This window comes from Heteronotia binoei, chromosome 1, assembly GCF_032191835.1.
Source record: "Heteronotia binoei isolate CCM8104 ecotype False Entrance Well chromosome 1, APGP_CSIRO_Hbin_v1, whole genome shotgun sequence".
NCBI lineage: Eukaryota > Metazoa > Chordata > Lepidosauria > Squamata > Gekkonidae > Heteronotia > Heteronotia binoei.
In genome coordinates, this window is record NC_083223.1 from 138,707,086 (window position 1) to 138,731,147 (window position 24,062).

Sequence of the window (24,062 nt, forward strand, 5' to 3'; positions counted from 1 at the left end):
TTCAATTCCCTTCCTAATAATTCCCAGCATGGCGTTGGCCTTTTTTATTGCAATCGCACACTGTCTTCACATTTTCAGTGAGTTATCTACCACGACCCCAAGATCTCTCTCTTGGTCAGTCTCTGCCAGTTCACACCCCATCAACTTGTATTTGTAGCTGGGATTCTTGGCCCCAATGTGCATTATTTTGCACTTGGCCACACTGAACTTCATCTGCCACGTTGACGCCCACTCACCCAGCCTCAACAGATCCCTTTGGAGTTCCTCACAATCCTCTCTGGTTCTCACCACCCTGAATAATTTAGTGTCATCTGCAAACTTGGCCACTTCACTGCTTTCTCCCAACTCCAAATCATTTATGAACAAGTTAAAGAGTGTGGGACCTAGTACTGAGCCCTGTGGCACCCCACTGCTTACCGTCCTCCACTGCGAAGACTGCCCATTTATACTCACTCTCTGCTTCCTATTAATTAGCCAGTCAAAATCATCTGGGTGGACAGGGAGAAGATGAAATGCTGACTTGATATCGCATTTCGCCAACTCAGCCCCCTGACCACAGCGTCCCACGATGCCCACGGCCTGATCAAATGAGGTATACCTAACAGAACATAGCTCCTCGGGTATGCCATCATTGACAGAGGAACCCCTGGGGTAAGAAAGATGGTGAATCAAACGAAATTCACCAGGTGCTTTCTTCGGCACAACCCCCAACGGGGAAACCCTAAGATTAAACACAGGAGGACTGGCGAAAGGGCCCAAAATCCTGCCCTCCGCCAACTCCTTAGCAATTTTTGCTTCCACTATATGCTCTAAACCCACAACTGACTTAAGGTTCCTGGACCAAGTTGGTACTCGAGAACCTTGAAAAGGAATTCTAAAACCCAATGTAAAACCGTTCAACAAATAAAAACTGTCTTCCCTACGTGGGTACCTGCGAAGCCACTCCTTAAGAGGCCCCACCTTTATCAGGCTGGGACCCTTTTCCAGTTTGAGGACCCCCGCCTGATCTTTTCTGGCCCTTACGTGGTCGAACTCTAGGGCAGTTGTTGAAGGAATGTGGGCCAGCACCCAGGGGGCATTCGTGCTTAAAGTGGCAGTCTTTACGACTGCACGCCCTCTGGGACCCAAACTCCCAGCAAAGCAAGCGGGGTTGAACCGCCTGCCCCGCAACACTGCGGGAGGAGGAGGACGCACCAGAAGGAGAAAGCCGATCCTCGCGACGATCAACAGGCCTCCTGGCACACACAGCCCCCGCTCGCATTAAGAGCGTGGAAACACGCTCCCAGCCTTCCGAAAACGCCGGGAAGACTGCCGCGGCGTCAAACGGGGCTTCAGCAATAGCACTGAAACCCCGCCCCCTCAGGACGTGCTTGCAAGCGCGCCGAAGATTCCGCTCTCCTCCAGGGGGGCAAAACTTCCCCTTTAGCCACGCTGTGATGCAGCGGGCTCCAGGAGGCTTCAATTCTGGGGTGCTTACAAAACACATTATATGGCAGTTTCTGCTGCAGCAAAACTGTATTCTGCCTCCCCCGTGCATTTGCCACTTGATAGGAAGTGACAGAGAGACAGAAGATGGAGGCTGCCCTGAGAGTGGGAATGAGTTGGAGATAGTGAACTGCTTGGACTTTATGCCCCACATACATTCCTGGGTTAAGCAAGTTGAGCTATCGCTTTGAAGCCATTCATAATTTTCCCTGGGGAGGATGCTGTTTTGCTGCAGCCTTCTGAATTGATTTGGTCCCCTTTTGATAGATCCTTGTTGGCCTTGTTTGGCTCCTCCAGGTTTGTTTGTTTTTTACAGGAGCTCCCTGCCTTTTTGTCCTTCAGTTTTTCTTTTCCTTGGCTGTCTCCTCCTCATTTCCTTTTCTGTTAATACCACCTAGCTGTTTCTCAGCAATTAGTCACTGAAGTGCACTTTAAAAGCCATTTGTGACTTGTGCCTGCTGGGACAAAAGGCCAAAAGAATGGCCTTCCCTAGACTTTTGCCTGTTTCAGGTGTCCCATTTCTTTGCTGCTGCTTGCTCTGACCCTGCTTGGTGCAGCAGCAGCTCCCAGAATGTGTGTGTGCAAGAGTGCTTGTGTACTTGTCAGGAGAGGGAGGGCCATGGGCAGTGCAAAGATAGTTATGCTCAGGGCTTTTTTTGTAGCAGGAACTCCTTTGCATATTAGGCTGCACCCTCCTAATGTAGCCAATCCTCCAAGAGCTTACAGGGCTCTTCTTACAAGGTCTACCGTAAGCTCTTGGAGGATTGGCTACATCAGCCTAATATGCAAAGGATTCCTGCTACAAAAAAAGCCCTGGTTATGCTTTTGTAGTCCACAGGGGAGAAGCATCAGGATCACACTATGACTTAACTCATTGTCCTTAATTGCTGGAGAAGCCACAATCTGTATACACCTACTGGCCTCACCTCTTCAGTCATCTGCAAAGGAAGAGCCAATGCAAACTGGGAGCTATAGGGATCTGCTTAATGCCTATCCAGGAAAATGATGAGCACTTAGCACCTGTTAGACATGAAACTTACACTCCGTTTCATTTTGAAACGTAAACTGGTTTTTAGCAGTTTACATTTGCAATGCAAAAGGCCCAGCACTTCCTGGTTCTGCGGAGCAGTTGGTGGGAAATGCGCGCAGACGCTGCGCGGTGAAGAGGGACGTCACTCCGCGGTAAGCTCTGTGGGAAAACGCCCTTTAAGTCTAGCAATGTTAGTTTTTTGAAGTGCCTTTTCTCTAGGTGGAGCTTGTGATCAGTGTGGTAGTCCTGGTGGAAGAACAGGAAAATCTTCTTGTACCTTCCTCTCATATGAGTCTATCTCTTACAGTCCAAGATGCATCTCTTTGATGTGCTCCCCAAGCCTGTATCTCATAAGCTTAAAATGCCAGCTTCGTTCTGTCCTTCAAACCAGCCATTGGCAGTGACTGAATGTGTATGAATAGGACTCTGGACAGAATACATTGATTTGAGCTGATGATCAGAAGAAAACAAAAGGTGCTTGATTTTTGGAAACAGAAGTGTTTCCTAAAAGGAGAAATCTGCCATTGAAGTTTAAATGGCATATCCAGTGGCCCGAGGGGTCCTTTCATTTACAAACAGTATTGAGAGAGAACAGAGCTTCAGGTTTGGAATCTGAAGCTTTCAGCTAAATAGGGAGCAACCCAACTAAAACCCAGCCTCTTTTTCATGTTTTGCTTTCTCTGTCTGAACGTTAGAGCAGAAGTAAATGGGGTGGAAGTGACTGGGACCCTTGCATTGTATTCCCAGGTGAGGAACTGGGCTTGAATCCCCCATCTTGCCAGCTTTTGTGTGTTTTCTCTGAAATAACTCCTATTTAATTCAATGGGGCTTTCTTACAAGGCAATCCTGTGCCCATTTACCTGGGAGTAAGCCCTCTTGAATACAAAGACTTACTTCTGAGTATACATGCAAACAGTTGTGCATTCTGACACATTACTTGTTGACAGAATGTAAGCTTAGCCATCCCACTGATAGTAGCCAAAATTTGTGTTATTGTGAATAAAACTGCTAAAACCTTACTTCGTTCTATGTAACACTGTTAGTGTAACTGTATATTTTAGATTAATTTTTATAGCTCATGAAGCTATAATTTGCAATCAAATAGTTGTGTTCTTACAATAGCATGAAAAAGTGTGACTAACTTTAGAAGTGCAGTATATATTTCAACAAATTCTACATTAATCGGTCCATGAAATTTTTGATTGGATAACCCAAGTAACAGTTGTAAAATAGGCAATCTTGCAGTTAAAATGCATTAAAACAATGGCTCCTAAAAACCTACAGTCCAAAATTCATGTGACAATAAATCAGCAGCTCCCCATACCAAGTAAATTTGAGCTTATGGCTCACCATTACCAAAAATGTTGGGAACCAATGCCTTATACTTCCTGCTTTTCTTGGCTTTCACCATAAATTGAGCACTGCCTATAGGAACTATAAGGTCCCCCCCTTGAATGAGTGAATAGTGTCAAGAGGTAAGGAACAGGCAATTTTAATCAGGGGATTCATGCCAAACAATGGTCCATAGTAGGACTGCCAATCCCCAGGTGGGGGCAGAGGATCCCCTGGTTTGGAGACATTCCCCCTGCTTCAGGGTTATCAGAAAGCGTGGGGGGGAAATGTCTGCTGAGCACTCCATTATTCTCTATGGAGACCAATTTCCATAGGGTATAATGGAGAATTGATCTGCAGGTTTCTGGGGCTCTGGGAGGGCTGTTTTTGAGGTAGAGGCACCAAAGTTGCAGCATAGCATCCAATGCCTCTCCTCAAAAAAACCCCCACATTTCAAAAGGATTGGACCAATTCTATGAACTCCAAAAGAAGGTGCCCGTATTCTTCATTATTGCTAATGGAGGGAAGGCATTTAAAAGGTGTGTGGTCACTTTAAATGCGATGGCCATAACTCCCTTTGGAGTTTAATTATGCTTGTTACAACCTTGCTCCTGGCTCCACCCCCAAAGTTTGCAGATGTTTCTTGAATTGGACCTGGCAACCCTAGTTCATAGAGATGTTATGATAGTTTTGTGTTCCTGGTATTTTATTTTGTGGTGGTGATAGTTTTCAAGTTGAATGTAGTAGGACAGAGAATTGTTCTAAAATAAAGTAATTAATTCACATTATTGGACTATAGTCCTTCAAATTACAATCAGGCCTTCAAAATTATCTCTTCAGTATCCTGACTAAAGTTTATAGACAACTCTTTTGGTTTATTTTCCCATTCCATACTTCAATTTAGCAGCTATTTCTTATAGCTAGTCCTTGAAAAAACAGTAACCAACAAGTACTTACAAATTCACAGCTGATGTCTTTCTTTCCTCTTTCTAACTGTATCAAAAATAGTTTGAGTAGGCTCTGTGCAAACAATATTTTTTGTCCTGAAAAGTGTACTATTTTTTTCTGAAAATGTTGCAGGAATGTTTTACTATTTATTGACTTTTAATTTTTTATCTGAATTAAATTAATCTAATTTAAAAATTGAGGTAGGACTAAATGTGATTGATTCTTAATAAGTCATTAAATTTGAAATACATTGAGATGTGAGCATTTGATATTTTAAGGTAACAGCACCTTATGATGCTGTTTTAGTTCTAATTTTTGTTCATTTTGAAATAATCATTAATTAGTTAAAGTTCAGGAAACTAATAGCTTAGTTGTGGCAACCAGTTCTCCAAGCACACAAAGCATTCAGATATGTTGACTGTTAGAAGATTCTCCCTCTCAACTCAAATTCCACAAGTGTTTCATTCTAGTTCCCATGTTTGCAGAAGTTACTTATAAATTTTTATAACATGGCTGCATATGTGTCTAGGGATGAAGATCTCTCACCTTGCAGTCCAGTAACTAGATGCTATTAAAATGGGAAGTGCCCTATGTGCATCTAGGGAATATATACATATCAGATTTTGTAAAAAGTTTGCGAGTGAAGCTGTGAGCTGACTATTCCCTCTGGATTTGGCCATCCTGGTTTAAACAGTACACTAATTTCTTAGATATAAGAAAGGAAAACATTTAATAATATAAACATCTTAAGTACAAGGGGGATCCAGAGACTTTAGAATATTTCTGTATGATATATTGAGAGATATCCATTTTCATTCCTCTGTTGAATAGTTACCTCCCTTCTTCAACTAGTATCAGCATATATATCCAGATGGATAGCCATGTTATATATGTAACATTTCCATTTCCATTTTTGTATCTGCCAGCTAACTCGGGTTCCCTTCAAGGTCCACAGACCCCTCAATCTACTGGAAGCAATTCCATGACAGAAGTGCCAGGCGATCTCAAGCCCCCAACACCAGCATCTACACCTCATGGACAGATGACACCTATACAAAGCAGCAGGTACAGTTTGGTGTAATGGTTAAGTGTGCGGACTCCTTTTGAGGAGAACTGGGTTTGATTCCACATTCCTCTGCTGATGAGATCTTGGATCACCCACAAGTTCTCTCAAAGGTGTTCTGCTCAAGAGCAGTTCTGGGAGAGCTCTCTCAGCCCCACCTATCTCACAGGGTGTCTGTTGCGGAGAGGGGAAGAGAAAGAAGATTGCAAGCTGCTCTGAGACTCCTTCGGGTAGCGAAGGGCAGGGTATAAATCCAGTCTCTTCTTCTTCTTCTCTACAACAGGCTATCTCGCAGAGCTTTCCTGAGTATTACAAGATTTAATGCCAAAAATGTTGGGTTTTGCATATTGCCTTTTCCCATGAGTCATACTTTTTCTTGGGAAACTGTTATTTGGTTGTAGGGAATGTCATGGGAACCTCTTAGATGGTGTCACTACTGGTGAATGCCACTTACTCCTTTTTTCTCCTGCTACCTAGTGATGATCTTATTCCCAGCGCCCAGACTTAATAGATAGTACTCGCATGCAAGTTAAAACTGCATAGTCCCCTCACAACAAATCTTCAGTCTTGCCTTGAGATCTTTACTTACTTCTGAAGCAAAGCTGACAAGTAGGTATCATCAGACTTTGCCTTGAGAATAGTTAGTCTCAGCTCTTGTAGAAAGTTCCTGCTTTGAAAGCTGTGTTTTTGCTGTTGTATCCCATGTTTTAAACATTGCATGCCCTTTAATTCATCAAAAGCTCTGTCTATCTTTTGCAAATGATATCCTTGCTTATACTGTAAAACTGTTGATTTTCAGAGCAATTAACTTGTAGAACTACAATAACCAGTATCTAATATCACAGTGCAAAGAATTTTGTTCTAGTGACTTCAGTGCCTTCTTTTTCTTCCCTCTCTTTAGGAATAGTTCCATTAGTGTACATGATCCTTTTTCAGATGTAAGTGATTCAGCATTCCCAAAGCGAAACTCCATGACCCCAAATGCTCCCTATCAGCAAGCAATGAATATGCCAGAAATGATGGGAAGAATGCCCTATGAACCAAACAAGGACCCTTTTGGTGGGATGAGAAAAGGTATTTGCTCTGCAGCATCTAAATTTTTCTTTGCTAGTTACCTTATTCCAGTTTCCTGCTAGTAGCCCTGTTCACATGTTACTGTCAAGTCTGATGTTTCAATAACGAGACCTTTTTGATAAAAGTTTCTAGTTTATTGTAACATGTTGCTGGACTATAGAACGAAGTTGAAAGACTGGCGAGTATACAAACAAAGCAATCATATAAGGTATACATCAAAGGAATTCTTAAGGGAGGGGTACTCTATGCAGGGCACATTCACACATTGATGTTACTATTTCGTTCTCAGGTTTGTGTTGGCCTTGAGCGTCTTCTTGGCACCAGCTTCCCCCCACGCTCCTCTGAGAAGGCTCCATAATCTTGTTCCCATATTCCCATTTCAAAGCATTGCTACATAACAAAGGATGGGAGGGGGGAGTGGAGAGTTTGAGCTAGCAGCATTGGCATACAGCGTGGTTTTACCCAGGATCCTTTTCCTGAACCAAAGAAGTAACTTAGCTACACATAGAATTTATAGCAGACTTGACATACTGCCCCCCCTAAGCCCCCTCCACGGCGCGTGGCTGTGGAGGAGGCCGAGTTGTTTTACAATCCCCGGCTTCTTGGCTGATGAGGCAGCAGTCGACCGGTAGGGCAGTGAGGGCCCCTGATGGGGGAGGATGCCAACTCGACGGCCCGGGGTCCCGGCGAAGTAAGCTGCAATGAAACACAGGGTGAATTTTACCTAAGGCGGGCGGCAAGTCTAGTTCCACAGTTACTGGGTTAATCACTCTCTTAATTCGGAAGGGTCCCAGGAATTTGTAAGCCAGCTTCCGGGAGGGCTGATTGAGGGGCAGATTTTTGGTTGACAGGAACACAGAATCTCCTACTTTGAACTCCCCGGCTGGGGCGTGTGATTTGTCATACTGCTTTTTGTAAGATTCTTTTGCTGCCTCTAAGTTCTCCTTGATGGTTGGCCAGCTGTTACTCGGCCCCTGCCACCATTGTTCGAAAGCCGAGGGGGTCCCCTGGCTATTTCCCCCTGGTAGCAGAGGGATCGGCTTCCCCTCATAGCCGAAAACTGTGGAGAAAGGGGAGGCTTTGGTGGAACTCTGCATGCTGTTGTTATAGCAGTACTCGGCAAAGGGGAGTAAATCTACACAGTCAGACTGACGTTGGTTCACAAAACACCTTAAATATTGCTCCAGCACCCCGTTCACCCTCTCCATCTGTCCGTCCATCTGGGGATGGTACGCTGAGCTCAGCCCTTGCTCAATTCCTACTAGTTTGCAGAACTCCCACCAGAAGGTGGCAACGAACTGCGGCCCGCGGTCGCTAATGACCTTGTCGGGGAATGAGTGTAATTTTATCACGTGGTCAAAAAACAGGGCTGCTAGTTTCTTTGCTGTGGGCAGTTGGGGGCAGGGGATGAAATGTGCTTGCTTAGAAAAGGTGTCCACTACTACTAGGATGACTGTCTTCCCCCGGGAGGGAGGAAGCTCCACTATAAAGTCCATGGACACCACCGCCCAGGGTCGTTTTGCTGTTTCTAGTGGCTGTAGGAGCCCGGGGGGGTTCCCCCCCCCTCCGTTTGGCCATGATGCACACTGGGCAGCCAGTGACGAACCCCGACACGTCCTTTCATAGGGACGGCCACCAGAATTGTCGATTCACTAGGTGCAGAGTTTTTACATAGCCAAAATGCCCCGCCAGTTTGGAAGAATGACAGAGTTGTAGAATCTCCCTCCTCAAGCACTCCGGGATGTAAAGTTTTTCCCCATTGTACCACAACCCGTCCTTCCCCTTCTGCACCCCTTCGGGGTGCCCACTTCCCTCCCTCTCGGTTTCTAGGGCGATGCGCTCCTGGCTGATTTCCTCCAGCTCTCTTATCTTTTGGGAACGGGTGGTGACCATAGCCGCCACTTGGGACGGCGGGATCAGGGAGTCCACCACTTCCTCTTTCTGACTCTCGTGCTGCAGGAGGCGCGAGAGCGCATCGGCCAAGAAATTTCTCGTTCCCGGGATGTGTCTCAGGGTGAAGTCGAATTTGGAGAAGAACCCAGCCCACCTAGTCTGCTTTTCGCTGAGCTTGCGCTTCCCCGTCAATGCCTCTTAAGTTTTTGTGGTCAGTCCACACCACGAACGGTACTTTGGCCCCCTCTAACCAAGATCTCCAGGTTTTCAGAGCGAACATGACAGCGAACGCCTCCTTGTCCCAGACCGACCAATTCCTTTGTTCGTCTGAGAATTTCCTGGAGATGTAGGCGCAGGGTCTCAGTTTCCCCTCCCCATCCCTCTGCATGAGAATGGCTCCTACAGCCACGTCGGAGGCGTCACATTGGACCACGAAGGCCCTCTGTTCGTCCGGGTGGCTTAGGCCTGGCTCACTAGTAAACAGGCGTTTCAAGTGGTCGAAGGTGCTCTGACACTCGGGGGTCCAGTTTAGGCCGCTTGGCCTCCAGACCTTTCCCCTTGGTTTTTAGGAGGTCGGTCAGAGGTAGGGCGATCCGGGCAAACCCCTCTATGAATTGCCTGTAAAAATTTGCGAACCCGAGAAATGATTGGAGCTGTCTGCGTGTCCTCGGGGGGGGGCCCACTCTAGCATTGCTTGGACCTTTGTTGGGTCCATGGCCAATCCCCACCCGGACACTTGGAAGCCTAGGTAGCCTAGCTCCGTTCGGTGGAATTCACACTTGGACAGTTTGGCATACAGTTGGTGCTTCAGCAACGTGCTGAGCACCTCCCTCACCAATTTTACATGCGATTGTTCGTCCTGAGAGTAAATAATGATGTCATCCAGGTACACCACCACCCCCTTGTACAAGTATTTTCTCAACACGTCATTGATAAAGTTCATGAACACCCCTGGCGCCCCCTGCAACCCAAAAGGCATGACTAAGTATTCAAACTGCCCCATCAGGGTGTTGAATGCTGTTTTCCACTCATCCCCCTCCTTGATGCGTACTCGGAAGTAAGCATCTCGCAAGTCCAATTTGGTAAAAATCTTCCCCCCCGCCACCGTGTTTAGCAGGTCTCGGATGAGGGGGATGGGGTAGGCATTTGACATGGATATTGCGTTTATCCCACGAAAGTCTGTACAAAGTCTAAGCGAGCCATCCTTCTTCTTTCGGAAGAGCACAGGGGCGGCGTGGGGGGCCGTGGCGGGTCTGATGAACCCCCGCGCCAGGTTTTGATCCAGGAACTTACGGAGTTCCTTCTTCTCCACCCACCCCATCTGGTATAGTTTAGCTCGGGGCAAGGTCTCCCCCGGGATCAGTTCTATGGCGCAGTTCGTGCTCCGTTGGGGGGGCAACTGATTGGCCTCCTTTTCGCTAAACACTTCCATCAGATCGCGGTAAGCGCAGGGGACTGGGTGCACCTCTTCTACTGACACGCACGCCCGCTCCTTGGCGACGGGCCCCACGCCGCGCTCCAAAAGTGTCTTTTGCACCCGGGGTCCAGGAACCTGATGGTTTGTGCTCTCCAGTGGATCAAAGGTTCGTGCTTCTCTAGCCAACCCACCCCCAGCACCACCGGGTACGAGCACAAAGGGGCAATTACAAAAAACTCCTGGTCCCAATGTTCCTCGATCCCCATGGGGCAGGGCTGCGTCTCGTGCGTGCAGGGTTCTCCGCACATCACTGACCCGTCCATCTGCTCAAACAGCATGGGGTGGGGTAGCTGCGAGCTCTCCAGTCCCAAGGCCTCCACCACTTTGGGGGAGATTAGCTCTCGGTTACACCCTGAGTCTATTAAGGCCCGTATCTGCAAGAACCTCCGTAACTTGGGGTTCAGCAGTTTCACAGTCACAAAATACAACCTCCCCGTCACTCTCACCGTCAGCGGCGCCTCGTCTCGATCGACCTGCTGGTGGGCACCCTTCAGAGCAGGTCGGGCTCGTTTCCCGCCGGCTCCTCCACCCAGGCGAGGTTGGCCAGCTCCGCGGACAGCAGCACCTCTTCTTCCAGAAGTTCCTCCTGCACGGCCACCGTGCTGCTCTTCACCACATCCTTAGGGCGGCTGGGCGTCTTCTTGGGCCCGGGGGTGACGGGCTTCGGGGGAGCCGGTAGAGCGTAAGGGGGTGGGGGGTGGGGGCAGTTAGAGGCGAGGTGGTTCGGGTCCCCACATCTAAAGCACCGGCGGGGCCCCACCGGTATTGCCACGGCTTGCTTCTTCCCCTTGGGGGGCTCAGCTTTCCCCGGCCCAGCCTTCACCTGGGACTTGCCTGACTGGTGTTGGCGTAGCATGACCACTCGTTTGAGGTTGTTCTCCACCTCCCCCGCCAGTTGGATCCATCCCACCAGGGTGGTCGGGCGGGCTTGGGTGAGGGCCCGATCCAGAATACTCGCATTCAGCCCATTGGTGAATTGCTCGATCTTCATCACCTCGTTCCACCCGCGGACCCTGGCCACGTTGGCTTGGAAGTCGGTCACATACTCGCGGATGGGTCGGGCCCCTTGCTGCATGTCGCGCAGGGCCGCCAATGCCCGGGACTCCTGCAACAGGTCTTCATACTGGGTCAGTAAGGCTTGTAAGAAGGTGTGTACGTCGTCCAGGACTGGGCTCCTGGTCTCGCACAGGCTAACGTACCATCTCTTGGCGGCCCCCCTCAGCTTCGAGCCCAGGTAGTCGACACGGCTGAACTCGTCTGGGAAGGAATGCCCCCAATAATGCATGAAGCTGTTCGCCTGGATCCCGAAGTAGTTCACTTCCTCGGGGTCCCCATCAAAGGTCGCATCCAGCTCCCTTCCCATGTTCCGCCGTGCCACCGGGGGGGCGGGAATTTGGGGAGCCGGCGCTGGTGCCGGGGTCGCCCCGGCTCTCGGTGGGACTGTCATCGGGGCCGGTTGACTTGGGCGATCGCGGGCCCCTGGTTGTGAAGCCGGCGGTCTCCGGGACACCGCCCCTCCTAACGCGTTCCCCAGTTGAGCCGTCAGGGTGTGGACCTCGTCTCGCAAACCCCTGATCGCTCCGTCAATCTCCCTGCGGACCATTGAGCGGAACATCTGGTATTCCTCATCATAGGTGTCCCGAGGCTTCGGTTCTCCGCTCTCGGTCCCCTTGCGCCCAGCGCCTTCGCCCTTGTCCTCTCCGACTTGGACGACAATGATGCTGTCCGCTTCCCCCGTCTCTCCAGAGCCCGGGTTAGCGGCTTCAACTCCCGCCATCTGAATCGGCCTGATGTGGCGGTTCAGGATGGCGTCCCGGCGGAGTGGGGCCTGATCCATGATGGTGGTCGAGGTCCTCGGTTGATACTGCCGGGGTGATAGCACCAGCTGGAACTCGGGGGGCGACTCCGCTGCTCTCCTCGGGTCTAAAACATGCCACGGCACAGCAGTCCCTTCCAGTCCCGCATCGGGTGGGAGTTCTCCGTTGTCCGGAATCTGGTCAGCCATCGGGCTTTCATGTAGCCGGAAAGGTTGAACTCCAAAAAGGGACTCTTTCAAAATGTCAAATCTGATGTTTCAGTAACAAGACCTTTTTGATAAAAGTTTCTAGTTTATTGTAACATGTTGCTGGACTATAGAACGAAGTTGAAAGACTGGCGAGTATACAAACAAAGCAATCATATAAGGTATACATCAAAGGAATTCTTAAGGGAGGGGTACTCTATGCAGGGCACATTCACATATTGATGTTACTATTTCGTTCTCAGGTTTGTGTCGGCCTTGAGCGTCTTCTTGGCACCAGCTTCCCCCCACGCTCCTCTGAGAAGGCTCCATAATCTTGTTCCCATATTCCCATTTCAAAGCATTGCTACATAACAAAGGATGGGAGGGGGGAGTGGAGAGTTTGAGCTAGCAGCATTGGCATACAGTGTGGTTTTACCCAGGATCCTTTTCCTGAACCAAAGAAGTAACTTAGCTACACATAGAATTTATAGCAGACTTGACAGTTACACTGCATGCTTGTACAGCCTGTGTGTATGTTCATTTACCTGTGTGTATGAAAGAACCAATGCACATTCACTTTACAAATGAAACCGAGGACTAGCGCCTGGATAAATATAGGGTTTCAATCACATGTTCATCTGTTCATGCATTAAATACAACATAAGAATTAGTCAACACACATGTAAAGAACAATCAAATGTACCCACACATGGATTGTATTTGCATCCAGTGTACCTTGTAAACACCCTGACCTAAATGTCCAAGGCTAGCCACCCTGATCTTGTCAGATCTTGGAAGCTAAACAGAGTAATTCCGTGGTTAGTTTATGGATGGGAGACCACCAAGGAATTCCAGGGCTCTATGTAGAGCAAGGAAATCACCTCTGTTTGTCTCTTGCCTTGAAAATTCGGGGGGCGGGACAGAGAAGCCACAAGTTGGCTGTGACTTGAAAGCACTTTACACATACAGTACATGTAACTTGTGAACAGGGCTAGTGCATGTGCATGATAGGGTTTTTTTCCTAATTTGTCTCAATTAGAGTTCTAGGAGAAACAAGAAAATGTTTTGGCCTACTTAGGGGATTTTAGACTGTTACATTTCAAAATGTTAACATGAAATTGTTGACACTGCTCCCTGTGTCTTCTCTGCTTTCACAAGTAGGTGTCCTCTTTTAGATTGCAGTATGGGTAAAAGCAGAGATTTCTGTAGTGAGGAAGGATTGTCAGCAACATTTAAAGCTTGTTCTGGATATATTCAAGAAACAGTAGGGTATTTTAAGAGCATTTGTTTTAGGTATTTTAATCCTCCAGGGTAACAGTGGCAATGCATCACCATAGGTCAAACAGTAATTTAAAAAACAAAGCTAAGAGATTTGGTTGAGCTCCTGCTAGAAAAAGAGCCCTGGGTTTAACTATTACATGATCCCATTTAACTATTTCCTGTGTTAGTCAGTGTGTACAACCTGAGATCTTGTCGAATAAACAAATAAGATACTCCTTAAAATCAAGTGTGATATCAAACATGACCTATCTAAATGGATTCCCTATTCATAAGCCATTTCCTGTGTATGATTGTGCCTAATAAACTGTTCTGCTGCTAAAGAAATAAGATATAGACTGATATAATCAGGGCTTTTTTTTGTAGCAGGAGCTCCTTTGCATGTTAGGCCACACACTTCTGATGGAGCTTGCAGTAAGCCCTGTACTAAGAACTCTGAAAGTTCTTGGATGATTGGCTACATCAGGACCTAATATGCAAAGGAGTTCCTGCTACAAAAAAAGCCCTGGATATCATTTTAAATCTTGGTGGGACCGCTTGAATCACAGAAGCATTTTAAGAAGGCTAACAAGACCACAAATCATATATTCTTGAAGGTCATGGAAGTAAATATTTTAACCAAAGGAAGTTATTTATTAGTTCCACTTACCATTTGCTTAAGATCTTCTTATGTAACATTGTAGAAAACAAACCTCTTTTGCAGTGTAAGCAATGTTTGGGTTTTGGGAGTACATCTGGACCCCCCCAAAATTGAATTTTCTGTAATCTACAGATGTAGGCAAGTCTATCAACATTGATAACAAGAATATATATGTCCCAAAACTTCCAGTGGAATTTATATTTTTAAGCAAATAAAATGTGTTTTTTTTCACCTGTGGCTTCATTCTTATGAAGCTTCTGCTGTACTTTTAGTATTGTATATGTATTTATTTTGTTTATACCCCACTTTTTCCCACATGGTGACCCAGAGCAGCTGGCATTGTGCTACTTTCCTCCATTTACCCTTACAACAGTCCTGGCAGGTAGGTTAATATGACTGGCCCAAGATCAATCAGCAAACTCCCATTGCAAGGCAGGTATTCATTTCTGGGTCACTCAGATCCTAGTCCAGGACTCTACATGGATATGGAACTGAAAATCATTCTTCTGGAGAGTTCACTTGTATCTAGCCCTAAATGCATGTCGAAATACTTTGGAATATTCAGTCTTATTTTGTCAATTCTGGAATATTTTCACAGTGTGAAGTCAAAATAGATGACTCAACAACTTGTACCAATAGATGCACCTGACAGAGAATGTATCTAGAACGTTCCTGTTCCAAGACTATTGTTTCCTTTTTCTCTTTTTTGGAAAATACTCTGTATGTGATGAAACACTCCAGCTTCTTTTTTTAACAATATTGAAATGTTTTTTTTATATATGTACTTTATTTTCACAGTTGGAGTTTAGAGAACTTGGGGGGAGGATGGTATGTAACTTAGTAATGATCAAATTGTTAGTCTTGGAATATAGGGAACTGGAACCAATACAAGTACCATGCTAGGTCTTCATAAGTATCCCACCTTTCAGCACCTTTCCCCTCTCAACAACAGCCATTTCCAGCCTGCTCTCTGGGAAAGTTTGTTCCTGGGGTTATGGGACCCATATGAAGTAATAGCAGTCTGGGTTATGAGGTTGCAGTCGGGAAGGGGGCAAAGTCATCCCCTTCTTCTGTCTTCCAAGATCCAGTCACACAAGAAGAAGAAGGGAACAATTTTGCCTGCTTCTCCAGTGCAGTCTACCAATCCATCTCGCTACTATTCCATGCAGGTCCCATGACCTCAGAAATAAACATTCCTGAAACTGAAGTGGCTGATGGAGGAGTGGAAAGCTGAGAGGATTGGCAACCATCAGCACGTCCCACTGACAGATTGTGGATTATAAACTGGGGTTTGTACAGAAGACTGACTGAATTGTTCGGTCTTTTCTTCTGTTTTCAAATCCGAGCTTGTAAAACCACATGGGATTCAAGTTCTGGGACCAGGTATGCTAAGCTATAAATTGTTTGTCTATCAGGTGGGTTTGAATCCATTACTTGAGGCTTTGAAGCCTGCTTTTTTGTAATCCAGTCTATTTAGTTATAATCAAGGGGGGGGGGGGGTTGTAGTAAAAAAATGCAGCAGGAACTCATTTGCACATTAGGCCACACCCCTTGACATCACAATTGTTTCACACAAGGCTTGTTTGTAGAAAAAGCCCAGCAGGAACTTATTTGCATGTTAGGCCACACCTCCTGATGCCAAGCCAGCCAGAACTGCGTTCCTGTGTGTTCCTGCTAAAAAAAAAGCTGTTACTTCTTAGTACCAGTGATGATTTATGCATTTGTCAGATAGCTAACAATTTTCCTTAGTAGGGTCAGGTTTGTGAACTTCAGTTAAATGATGTCAGTTAATGATGTCATTTACTATTGTTTGAATGTGCACTTTAAAATAATGCATATAATTTATACTTGGTTGCTTTTCATAGTGCCTGGAAACAGTGAACCCTTCATGACCCCTGGACAAATGCCCAACAGTGGAATGCAGGATATGTATAACCAGACTCCCTCTGGAGCAATGTCCAACATGGGCATTGGCCAGCGTCAGCAGTTCCCCTATGGAAGTGGTTATGACCGGAGGTAAGAGTCTCTATATCTTCAAAAGGCATGCTATTAATGAACAAGATCCTATACTTTCAGCCTTCTTCCAGTTGCCTCTGGCACGTAACTCACCATCCTGTACCTCCCAGAGCTAATTAGAAAATAACTGAGCATACGATTACTGTTTTTTACAGGGATTAGTGAATGAAGAATGGTTAAAGAAGTCAAAGGGAGGAGGCTGATAAACTGTACCATTTGATCACAGCTTTCTCAGGTTGTAGCATTTAGCTACCTCTGCTACAGTTCATGAAAATTATTACTAAGTTGAAATGCAGTCTCTTGCAAAATGCGCCTCCACCCTTTTCAGTGGCTTTTAAAACTCTTTGGAAAAGAGTGCAAAACTTATTTACAAAGGGCTGATGGTGACTGAAGACAAAGAACTAGGTGAATACACCTTTGCCACAATCTAGCCATGTGTAATTGATTACTTGGGGCAGAATATAGACTGAAGGGCTCATTCAGATGCACATCTGATTGCACACTCCAGTGGAAAAAAATTACTCATCCAGATGTGGATGCCATGCATCTATACCACCTTACCTTTAATAATAGTTCCTCATGTGCATATCAGAATATACATTCAGCCCCAAATAATCATGTGGAAATACATATGCCAAGAACTAGAGTTGTGCAGTTCTTGAGATGCAGTGCTTGAGACACAGATGCTGGAATGGCCAGTAGAACAAAAGATGGGAACACTGGCCTGATTGCCTGGGCAAAAGTGATATCCTTCCAGTTCACACACACACAGAGCTCTCAGATGGAAATGATAGAATGGCATCGCTTGTTCTGTGTGACACCCAGACAGGTCAGATCAGCTATGAGGTACTGTGATGGCATATTATCTATGTGATCCTTGAATGGTTGGGATAACATAGAGAAGAAGCTCTTTGAATTAAAAAAATAGGCTGTTCAAACAGTTGGAGGTAGGGAGCAAATGTATGAATAAGTGACAAGTGCGGGGTTCTGTTCTACAAATATTTTTGGTTTAAAAGATAAAGGTAGTCCCCTGTGCAAGCACCAGTCGTTTCCAACTCTGGGGTGACGTCGCATCATGACGTTTTCACAGCAGACTTTTTATGGGGTGGTTTGACATTGCCTTTCCCAGTCATCTACACTTTCCCCCCAGCAAGTTGGGTACTCATTTTACCAACCTCGGAAGGATGGAAGGCTGAGTCAATCTTGAGTTGGCTACCTGAAACCCAGCTTCCACCGGGATTGAACTCAGGTCGTGATCAGAGAGCTCAGACTGCAATACTGCAGCTTCACCACTGCGCCACGGTAGCTTTCAAAATGAAAATTCAACCTCACCAAAATTTGACACAGTACTAGTAGTAAGAATAGCATTGTGGACATTATTCTTTTTCTGTCTTCAAATAAACACAAATCATACTTCCTTCAGCCTTTTTTGCTCAGTATGTAAGCTTTTGCTCTGAGTATCACTCAAGTAGACTTTTTAGTTGAATGGAGGAGTGTTTATTGAGATAAATCAACAAAACAAACACTTACAGCAAAGAGGCCTTCTTTGCCAGAACTAAAGCAAAAATGAAACTTAACTGTTATTTATAGACAGGTAATCTAAAAGGCCCAGATTTATGCACCAAGATTCTGGACGTGGAAATCTAGAGCCAAAATATATTTGAAAAAGTTCTCAGGTCTCTGATGTTTAGGTTAAGTCAAGGTTACACATTCCAGTCCAGGGCCATCCTCCCCTGTCTCCGTCTTCTGCTTCTGAGGAGACACGATAACAGACTATTTCCCTCATGGTCACCTTTCCCTTTCAGGACCCCTTCTTCCCAGCAGTCTCCAAGTTAGTTGCTTAAAAGGATTATATATAAAAATAACAATTGGTTAAATACAAATATTGTAAATACACCAGCTGTTCATGATATATGTCACAATATGCTATCATATAAAAGGTACAGCATGAATATATGAATAATTCATAAGCAAAAAAAAATAAAACTAAGAATATGATTCATAAGCAATGAAAACACTGAGAATAATCTGTCAAACAAACAGGTACAATTTCACCATTAGCATTCAAAACTCTTGTCAGGAGTTCAGCCTGACACAGTGCTCTGATAGTTTGAGCCTCTTGCCTGGGTGTTAACTTTGTGCTTTAGAAGTATTTGTTGCGACCAAGAACATGCACCTATTGACAGTACAGTTTAGTAACTAGAGAATCTCCTGTCATAATTTAGGATGGGGACTCTGAAAAGGCTGTAGCATAAAGGAACTATACAGAACTATACAATAGTGAACAGTAAAATAAGTGTCACCAGCTAGAATGAAGGAAGAGGTTTTATGCCACATGACAACTACATGGCTTGACAACACATTTGCATAACTTCAAGCTATTTTATCTATTCTTGATCCTAATAGGGAAACACTAGTTCTTGAAACTCCAAGAAACAATAAAAGATTTTCATAATACTATACATTCCAGTAAGCCACACAAAGGTGTCTTTCTTGCCAGGTTTCAAGTTAGCTTCCACCGGCAGAAGGGCTGCTCCATCCTTTCTCTATCATCTGGTTGTGTGCCCCAAATCCTATTCACCCACCCATCCACTGCTTTTCTCTCCCAAGGAAAAAAATTCCAGCCTTACATCTTTTCCCTCTTGGGGAAAAAAAGGCAGCTAAAGGGAAAATGGTTTTAAGAGGATATTTAGAAAAGGGAAGTAAATGGTCCCTTTTTCCAGTGTTCTGCATTTAAAAAAATCCACTTTGGAAAAAGAAATTCATAGGAGTATGCATAACTTGTAGTGTAGCTTTTAGTGATTAGTAGTTTACTTGTTTTCAGGTTTCTTGCAATTCAGTAGGCTGAATTCTCCCTATAGAAGCAGGGGGAGGGGAGGAAGTAGCTTCTTCAATGCTCAGTGGTTTTTTTAGCCCAGGCTAAAGATCTTGAGCCAAAAATGGCTGTGCTGCAAGTCTTTTTTTCTCATTGGATCTGGGGAATAACTGCTTGTTACGGCAAGAGATTTACTTTGTCATTTTTAGGTTGGATCATGGTCTGGGTCCTGAAGGCAATATGGGAGCAACCTGATGCCTTCAAACAGTGACCCAAGCATGTACTCACCTAACCGTTACCCTGCGCAGCAAAGGTGAACAATAATTTAATCTGTTTGAAATACCTGTATGAACCAGATGGCATTATCTTTTCAGACCATTGGGGGAAGTTGCAGTGTGCTAAGTATAGCTGATGCTGTTCACTTCACCAAAATGTGTGCAGATCCTTGGTGTAAACTCCTTTGAGATCAGTGGAGGCTGGTTAGCAGTACTGCTTCCTGGAATGTTTCTACAACCTTTGGTTTTGTAATTTTGAGTTTGTAGAGGACATTTTGAGTTTGTAGAGGACATGGGATTTCAGAAGGCCTCTTTTATCTGTGGAGAGTATTGCTCTCAATATCTTACTTTTAATCAAGACACAGTAATTCTACTTCTAAGCTTTGGGCTCCTCTGTTTTTGGTGACCTTTATAGACAAAAAAATCTAACAGTTTAAAAGAATTCCTTGATATACAGCTTTAACTTTTTCTCCAAGGCCTCATAGCAAATAACACATCACATGTTGCTCCCGGGCCACAATGTCGTCATATTTATGCAGTCTTTTCCCACCTACACAAGCCAACATAAATCGAGTCAGCTCTCTAGGATCAAAGTAAGCCTGTGGGGTTGTTTATCTTGTTTCTCAGAACTCATTCCTTTCATTTTTATTTTCTTTCTTTCATGAAACCACCTTTATATATTGAGGTATTCAGTATTATACGAAATTCTAGATCTAGGCATATGTCATCTAAGAGGCCCTGTAGAAATATATGGAACTACCTTGTGTATGTGTGGCCAATGGGTCGTCTGACCCAGAAATCTCAAGAAGAAGAAGACTGCAGAAGAAGACTGCAGATTTATACTCCACCCTTCTCTCTGAATCAGACTCAGAGCAGCTTACAAGCTCCTGTATCTTCTCCCCCCACAACAGACACCCTGTGAGATGGGTGGGGCTGAGAGGGCTCTCACAGCAGCTGCCCTTTCAATGACAACTCTTGCAATAGCTATGACTAACCCAAGGCCATTCCAGCAGGTACAAGTGGAGGAATGTGGAATCAACCCCAGTTCTCCCTGATAAGAGTCCGCACAATTAACCACTAAACCCTAACTAACAGTGGATATCAGGCAACGTTATTTTATAGCCTAAGATAAATTAACTAGAAATTCTGAGAATGAACTTGGGGTCTTATATATGCAGAACTTTTTTTGCTGCAGGATGGATATGTTCCTTATCTCCCAGTTCTCCCCTGAAACATCAATAAATATGTTACAATGGGAACACGAAGAGTGACATTTTACTGTTCTACTAATGAATCATTCTTGGTGAATCAAGTAATGCAGGTTCATTTCATTTGCTGAGTATTAATAGTATTCTGGTTGCTAGTTGTGATGGGCTCTTATATTTGTATCTACGTCTACTGTGCTAGGGGAGGGAAGGTGGATGGCACAGCCCAATCTCATCAGATCTCAGAAGCTAAGCAGGGTCAGTACTTGGAAAGGAGACCACCAAGGAAAGCTCTGCAGACACCTCTGCTTCTCACTCACCTTGAAAGCACCTTGCTGGGATTACCATAAATCAGCAGCACCTTGACAGCACTTTACTCACACTCATTGTGCCAGTGGTTCCACTGTAACTGAAATGCCTTAGGGATGTTACCTAATCCATCCACTTTTTCTTGCCCTGTTCTACCCTATTTTGTGCTGCATATAGCTGCCCATAAGTCATCTGGTGGGGGCAGTGGTGCTAATTAGCTAATTGCAACCGGGATCAGCTCTTGAGTTGATGCCATTCTTATATGCTTGCTTTGTGGATAAATGGGTTTTAGAATTATGTTTCTAGTCTGATTTGGATACATTATGCTATCATAGCAGACTGTTAAGTTCTATTCAGTTGTGGGTCTATAATCAGTCTTAAGTCTAATGCTCTGCTGTAAGTAAGGTAAGTTTCAAGCAACAAGTTTAGTCATAGCAAATATTTTAGGATGAAGTCATTTTCTTTCTGTGTATTATCCCTATGTTTTATTTCTTCTGCTAATAATAAGTGCAGTTCACAGGCACCAGTATTTGTGTGTGTGTGTGTACAAAAAATCAACATCCATATATTTTATTAATATGTTGTGAATCAAGCAGAGAAGCAGCCCACCATTTTTCATTTTGTTCTTACCACCTGTAGGATTGCCAAATAAATTTTAGCTTCTTAACTTGGGACTATTTAATTGCTGATAAAGGAGGTAATCTCATACATGTGATGGGGTGGAGATCTGGGTCTTGGAAGGACCACCCCAGAAAAGTGGATGTGTGTAGCTAATACATATTCAGATCATCCAGTTGCACATGCCAACTTTCACAAGGGGTGGGAAGAAAGTGGAAAGCATAAAAATAGTTTATGCAACCAGATCATACATTCCTTTCTACTTGCAGTGATATGTTCAGTCCTCCTGAACTATTGACTTGTCGTACACTATTTGATGTAGTGGTTAAGTGTGCAGACTCTTATAGGGGAGAACCGGGTTTGATTCCCCACTCCTCCACTTGCATCTGCTGGAATGGCCTTGAGTCAGCCATAGCTATCTCAGAGATGTCCTTGAAAGGGCAGCTTCTGTGAGAGCTCTCTCAGCCCCACCCACCTCACAGGGGGCCTGTTGTGTGGGGGAAGGTAAAGGAGATTGTAAGCCACTCTTAGATTCTGAGACTGATTTTACACTAGGCTTGTTCCAGTGGAGAGCCCTTTTGCTCCTGGTTCTTCTCTCGGTTTTCGCACAAGCTGCCCTGGAGCTTCAAGTTGGTGTGCCACTTTTCCACAGCAAGTGAGATCCTCTTACAAGCAGTTTCTGCTTGCCGTGGGAAAGCAATGGGCCAACTTGCAGTTCTGGGGCAGCTTGTGCGAAAACCAAGAGAAGCCCAGAACAAGCCCTAGTGCAAAATCAGTCTGAGATTCAGAGTATAGGGTGGGGTATAAATCCAATATCATCTTCTTCTTATATATTTATTACCACATAGCTGAGATTTTTACCAACCAATAGAGAGAGTTAAAATTGATTCTAAAAAGTGGAAGATGCTGATCCCCTCTGATGTAGTGTCACTGGCTAAAACAGAACTTCAGTAGTGTAAGAACCCAGAGCAGAAGCCACCCACTCAAGTTCAGATCACTTCTAGTTAAATTTAAGCATTTGCTGTGGAAATTAACTGTGATAAAAACAAAAGGTACATTTCATTAAGAGCTTCAGAAATTCTTAAAGACAGCTATAATTATCTACCATCTTGGTGGATCACTGGTGTTTATTAGTAGTGTGCATTCTTCATTGCAGGCATGAACCATATGGACAACAGTATCCAGTGCAAACACCTCCTTCAGGACAGCCACCTTATGGAGGACACCAAGCTGGACTGTATCAACAACAGCAGGTAAACATCTATAGCTATTATCCCCCATTTGGTAAAATTCACTCAGTAAGTCTATGTATTTGGGCATTGACCAAACCAAACAAAAACTTAAAGTGGATTCCATAGGTTGACAACAAGGACATTGCTATATGACTGTGTACATTTGTATGCAATGTTTCACAGCTACAAGAAGCTAAATCAGTGATTAGTAACACAGGACAGTGTAGATTGTTCACCAGGGAGGAGTTTCTGTGAATATTGCATACACAGTTTACAGGGGTTATTGCCTAGCAGTGCAGTTGGCTTGGAAGAGCAACAATATCTGTATTAGTAATCAGTGAATGCAGTCCTAAAGGCTGCTTCTGGAAAGCTTCCAGATGACAATGAGAAATGTCCTTGTGCTTCAAGCAGCTATTAGGAATGGCTATGAACCAGGTGATGAGCCGAAATCCAAACTGAATTTTGCTTGGTTTAAGGCTTGCAAGCTGAGGTTCATCATCTGCATGTTTGCCGAACAAACCTCCAAGCTTTTGAGCATGGTTCAGAGCAGCTCAGAAAGCAAAACCCACCCACAAAGTCTAGCGCAAAAATTTTAGCTAACAGTGGGGGTGGTAAAATGTTCCAGTCTTGGAAACACAAATAGGTACCCTCAAAGCTTGACAGGCAGTGCTGTAAGCCAGTAACAGAAGGGATGATGTATACAAGTGTCCAACCAGCACACATTCCCTTTGTTCACAGGACGCAGTGGTTTGGGATGGAGTAGATGTACTACAGCGCAAAAGAGCTTTGCTGCTGAGCATTGAGGGAGGGGTGCTTAACCTGCTGACTCAGCCAGGGACTGGGGAGGGCTTAGTTTTGTCCTCGGTTATCACCATTCATTGTTTGTTCCTTTGTTTTCTTGGTCAAAGGGTGGAAAAATTAGAACTGATTTCCTCTTTCACACATCAAGCATTTTGGTTTAGTTGGAGTTTGCAATTCAGCTTTCCCTTCCCTTTTATTTTCATTTTATCCCCCCCCCCTCCATTGGATTGCAGTGGAGGGTTTTTTCTTTGGGTGTTTTTGTTTTGGGTCCAGCTTGGGGCTGCTTTTGGGTTGCAGGGGGGGTGACTTTAACATAGGGAACAAGGAATGGGAGAGACTTGAAGGCCCATTTAAGATAATGGGGGCCAGGAATGCCAGTTGACTTGCACGGGCTCCGTTGAAGTACAGGACAAAAAAGTTGCGAAGAAAATGCATGATGAATTTTCCATCAAGGTCTCTGGTAACAACAGAAAGAAAATACCAGGATCTCATTGGAGAGAAGTTTAGTGAACTGTTTTGTTCTAGAGGGACTGTTTATGGACAGTGTATACCAAGTACAAAAATATATT

General features: G+C 44.9%; 1 protein-coding gene across 10 annotated transcripts in view; it reads left to right on the forward strand.

The window, feature by feature from the left end:
• The window catches only part of ARID1B (AT-rich interaction domain 1B), a 670,312-nt gene that overhangs the window by 628,390 nt on the left and 17,860 nt on the right, over window positions 1-24,062 (forward strand). For 9 of the 10 annotated variants that reach the window (XM_060241209.1, XM_060241263.1, XM_060241229.1 and 6 more), the window contains 4 exons: window positions 5,722-5,860; window positions 6,760-6,932; window positions 16,088-16,238; window positions 22,617-22,713. In XM_060241209.1, the coding sequence (XP_060097192.1) occupies window positions 5,722-5,860; window positions 6,760-6,932; window positions 16,088-16,238; window positions 22,617-22,713 (560 nt within the window). The remainder of the gene's footprint in view (window positions 1-5,721; window positions 5,861-6,759; window positions 6,933-16,087; window positions 16,239-22,616; window positions 22,714-24,062) is intronic. The other variant, XM_060241219.1, reaches the window with a different exon arrangement.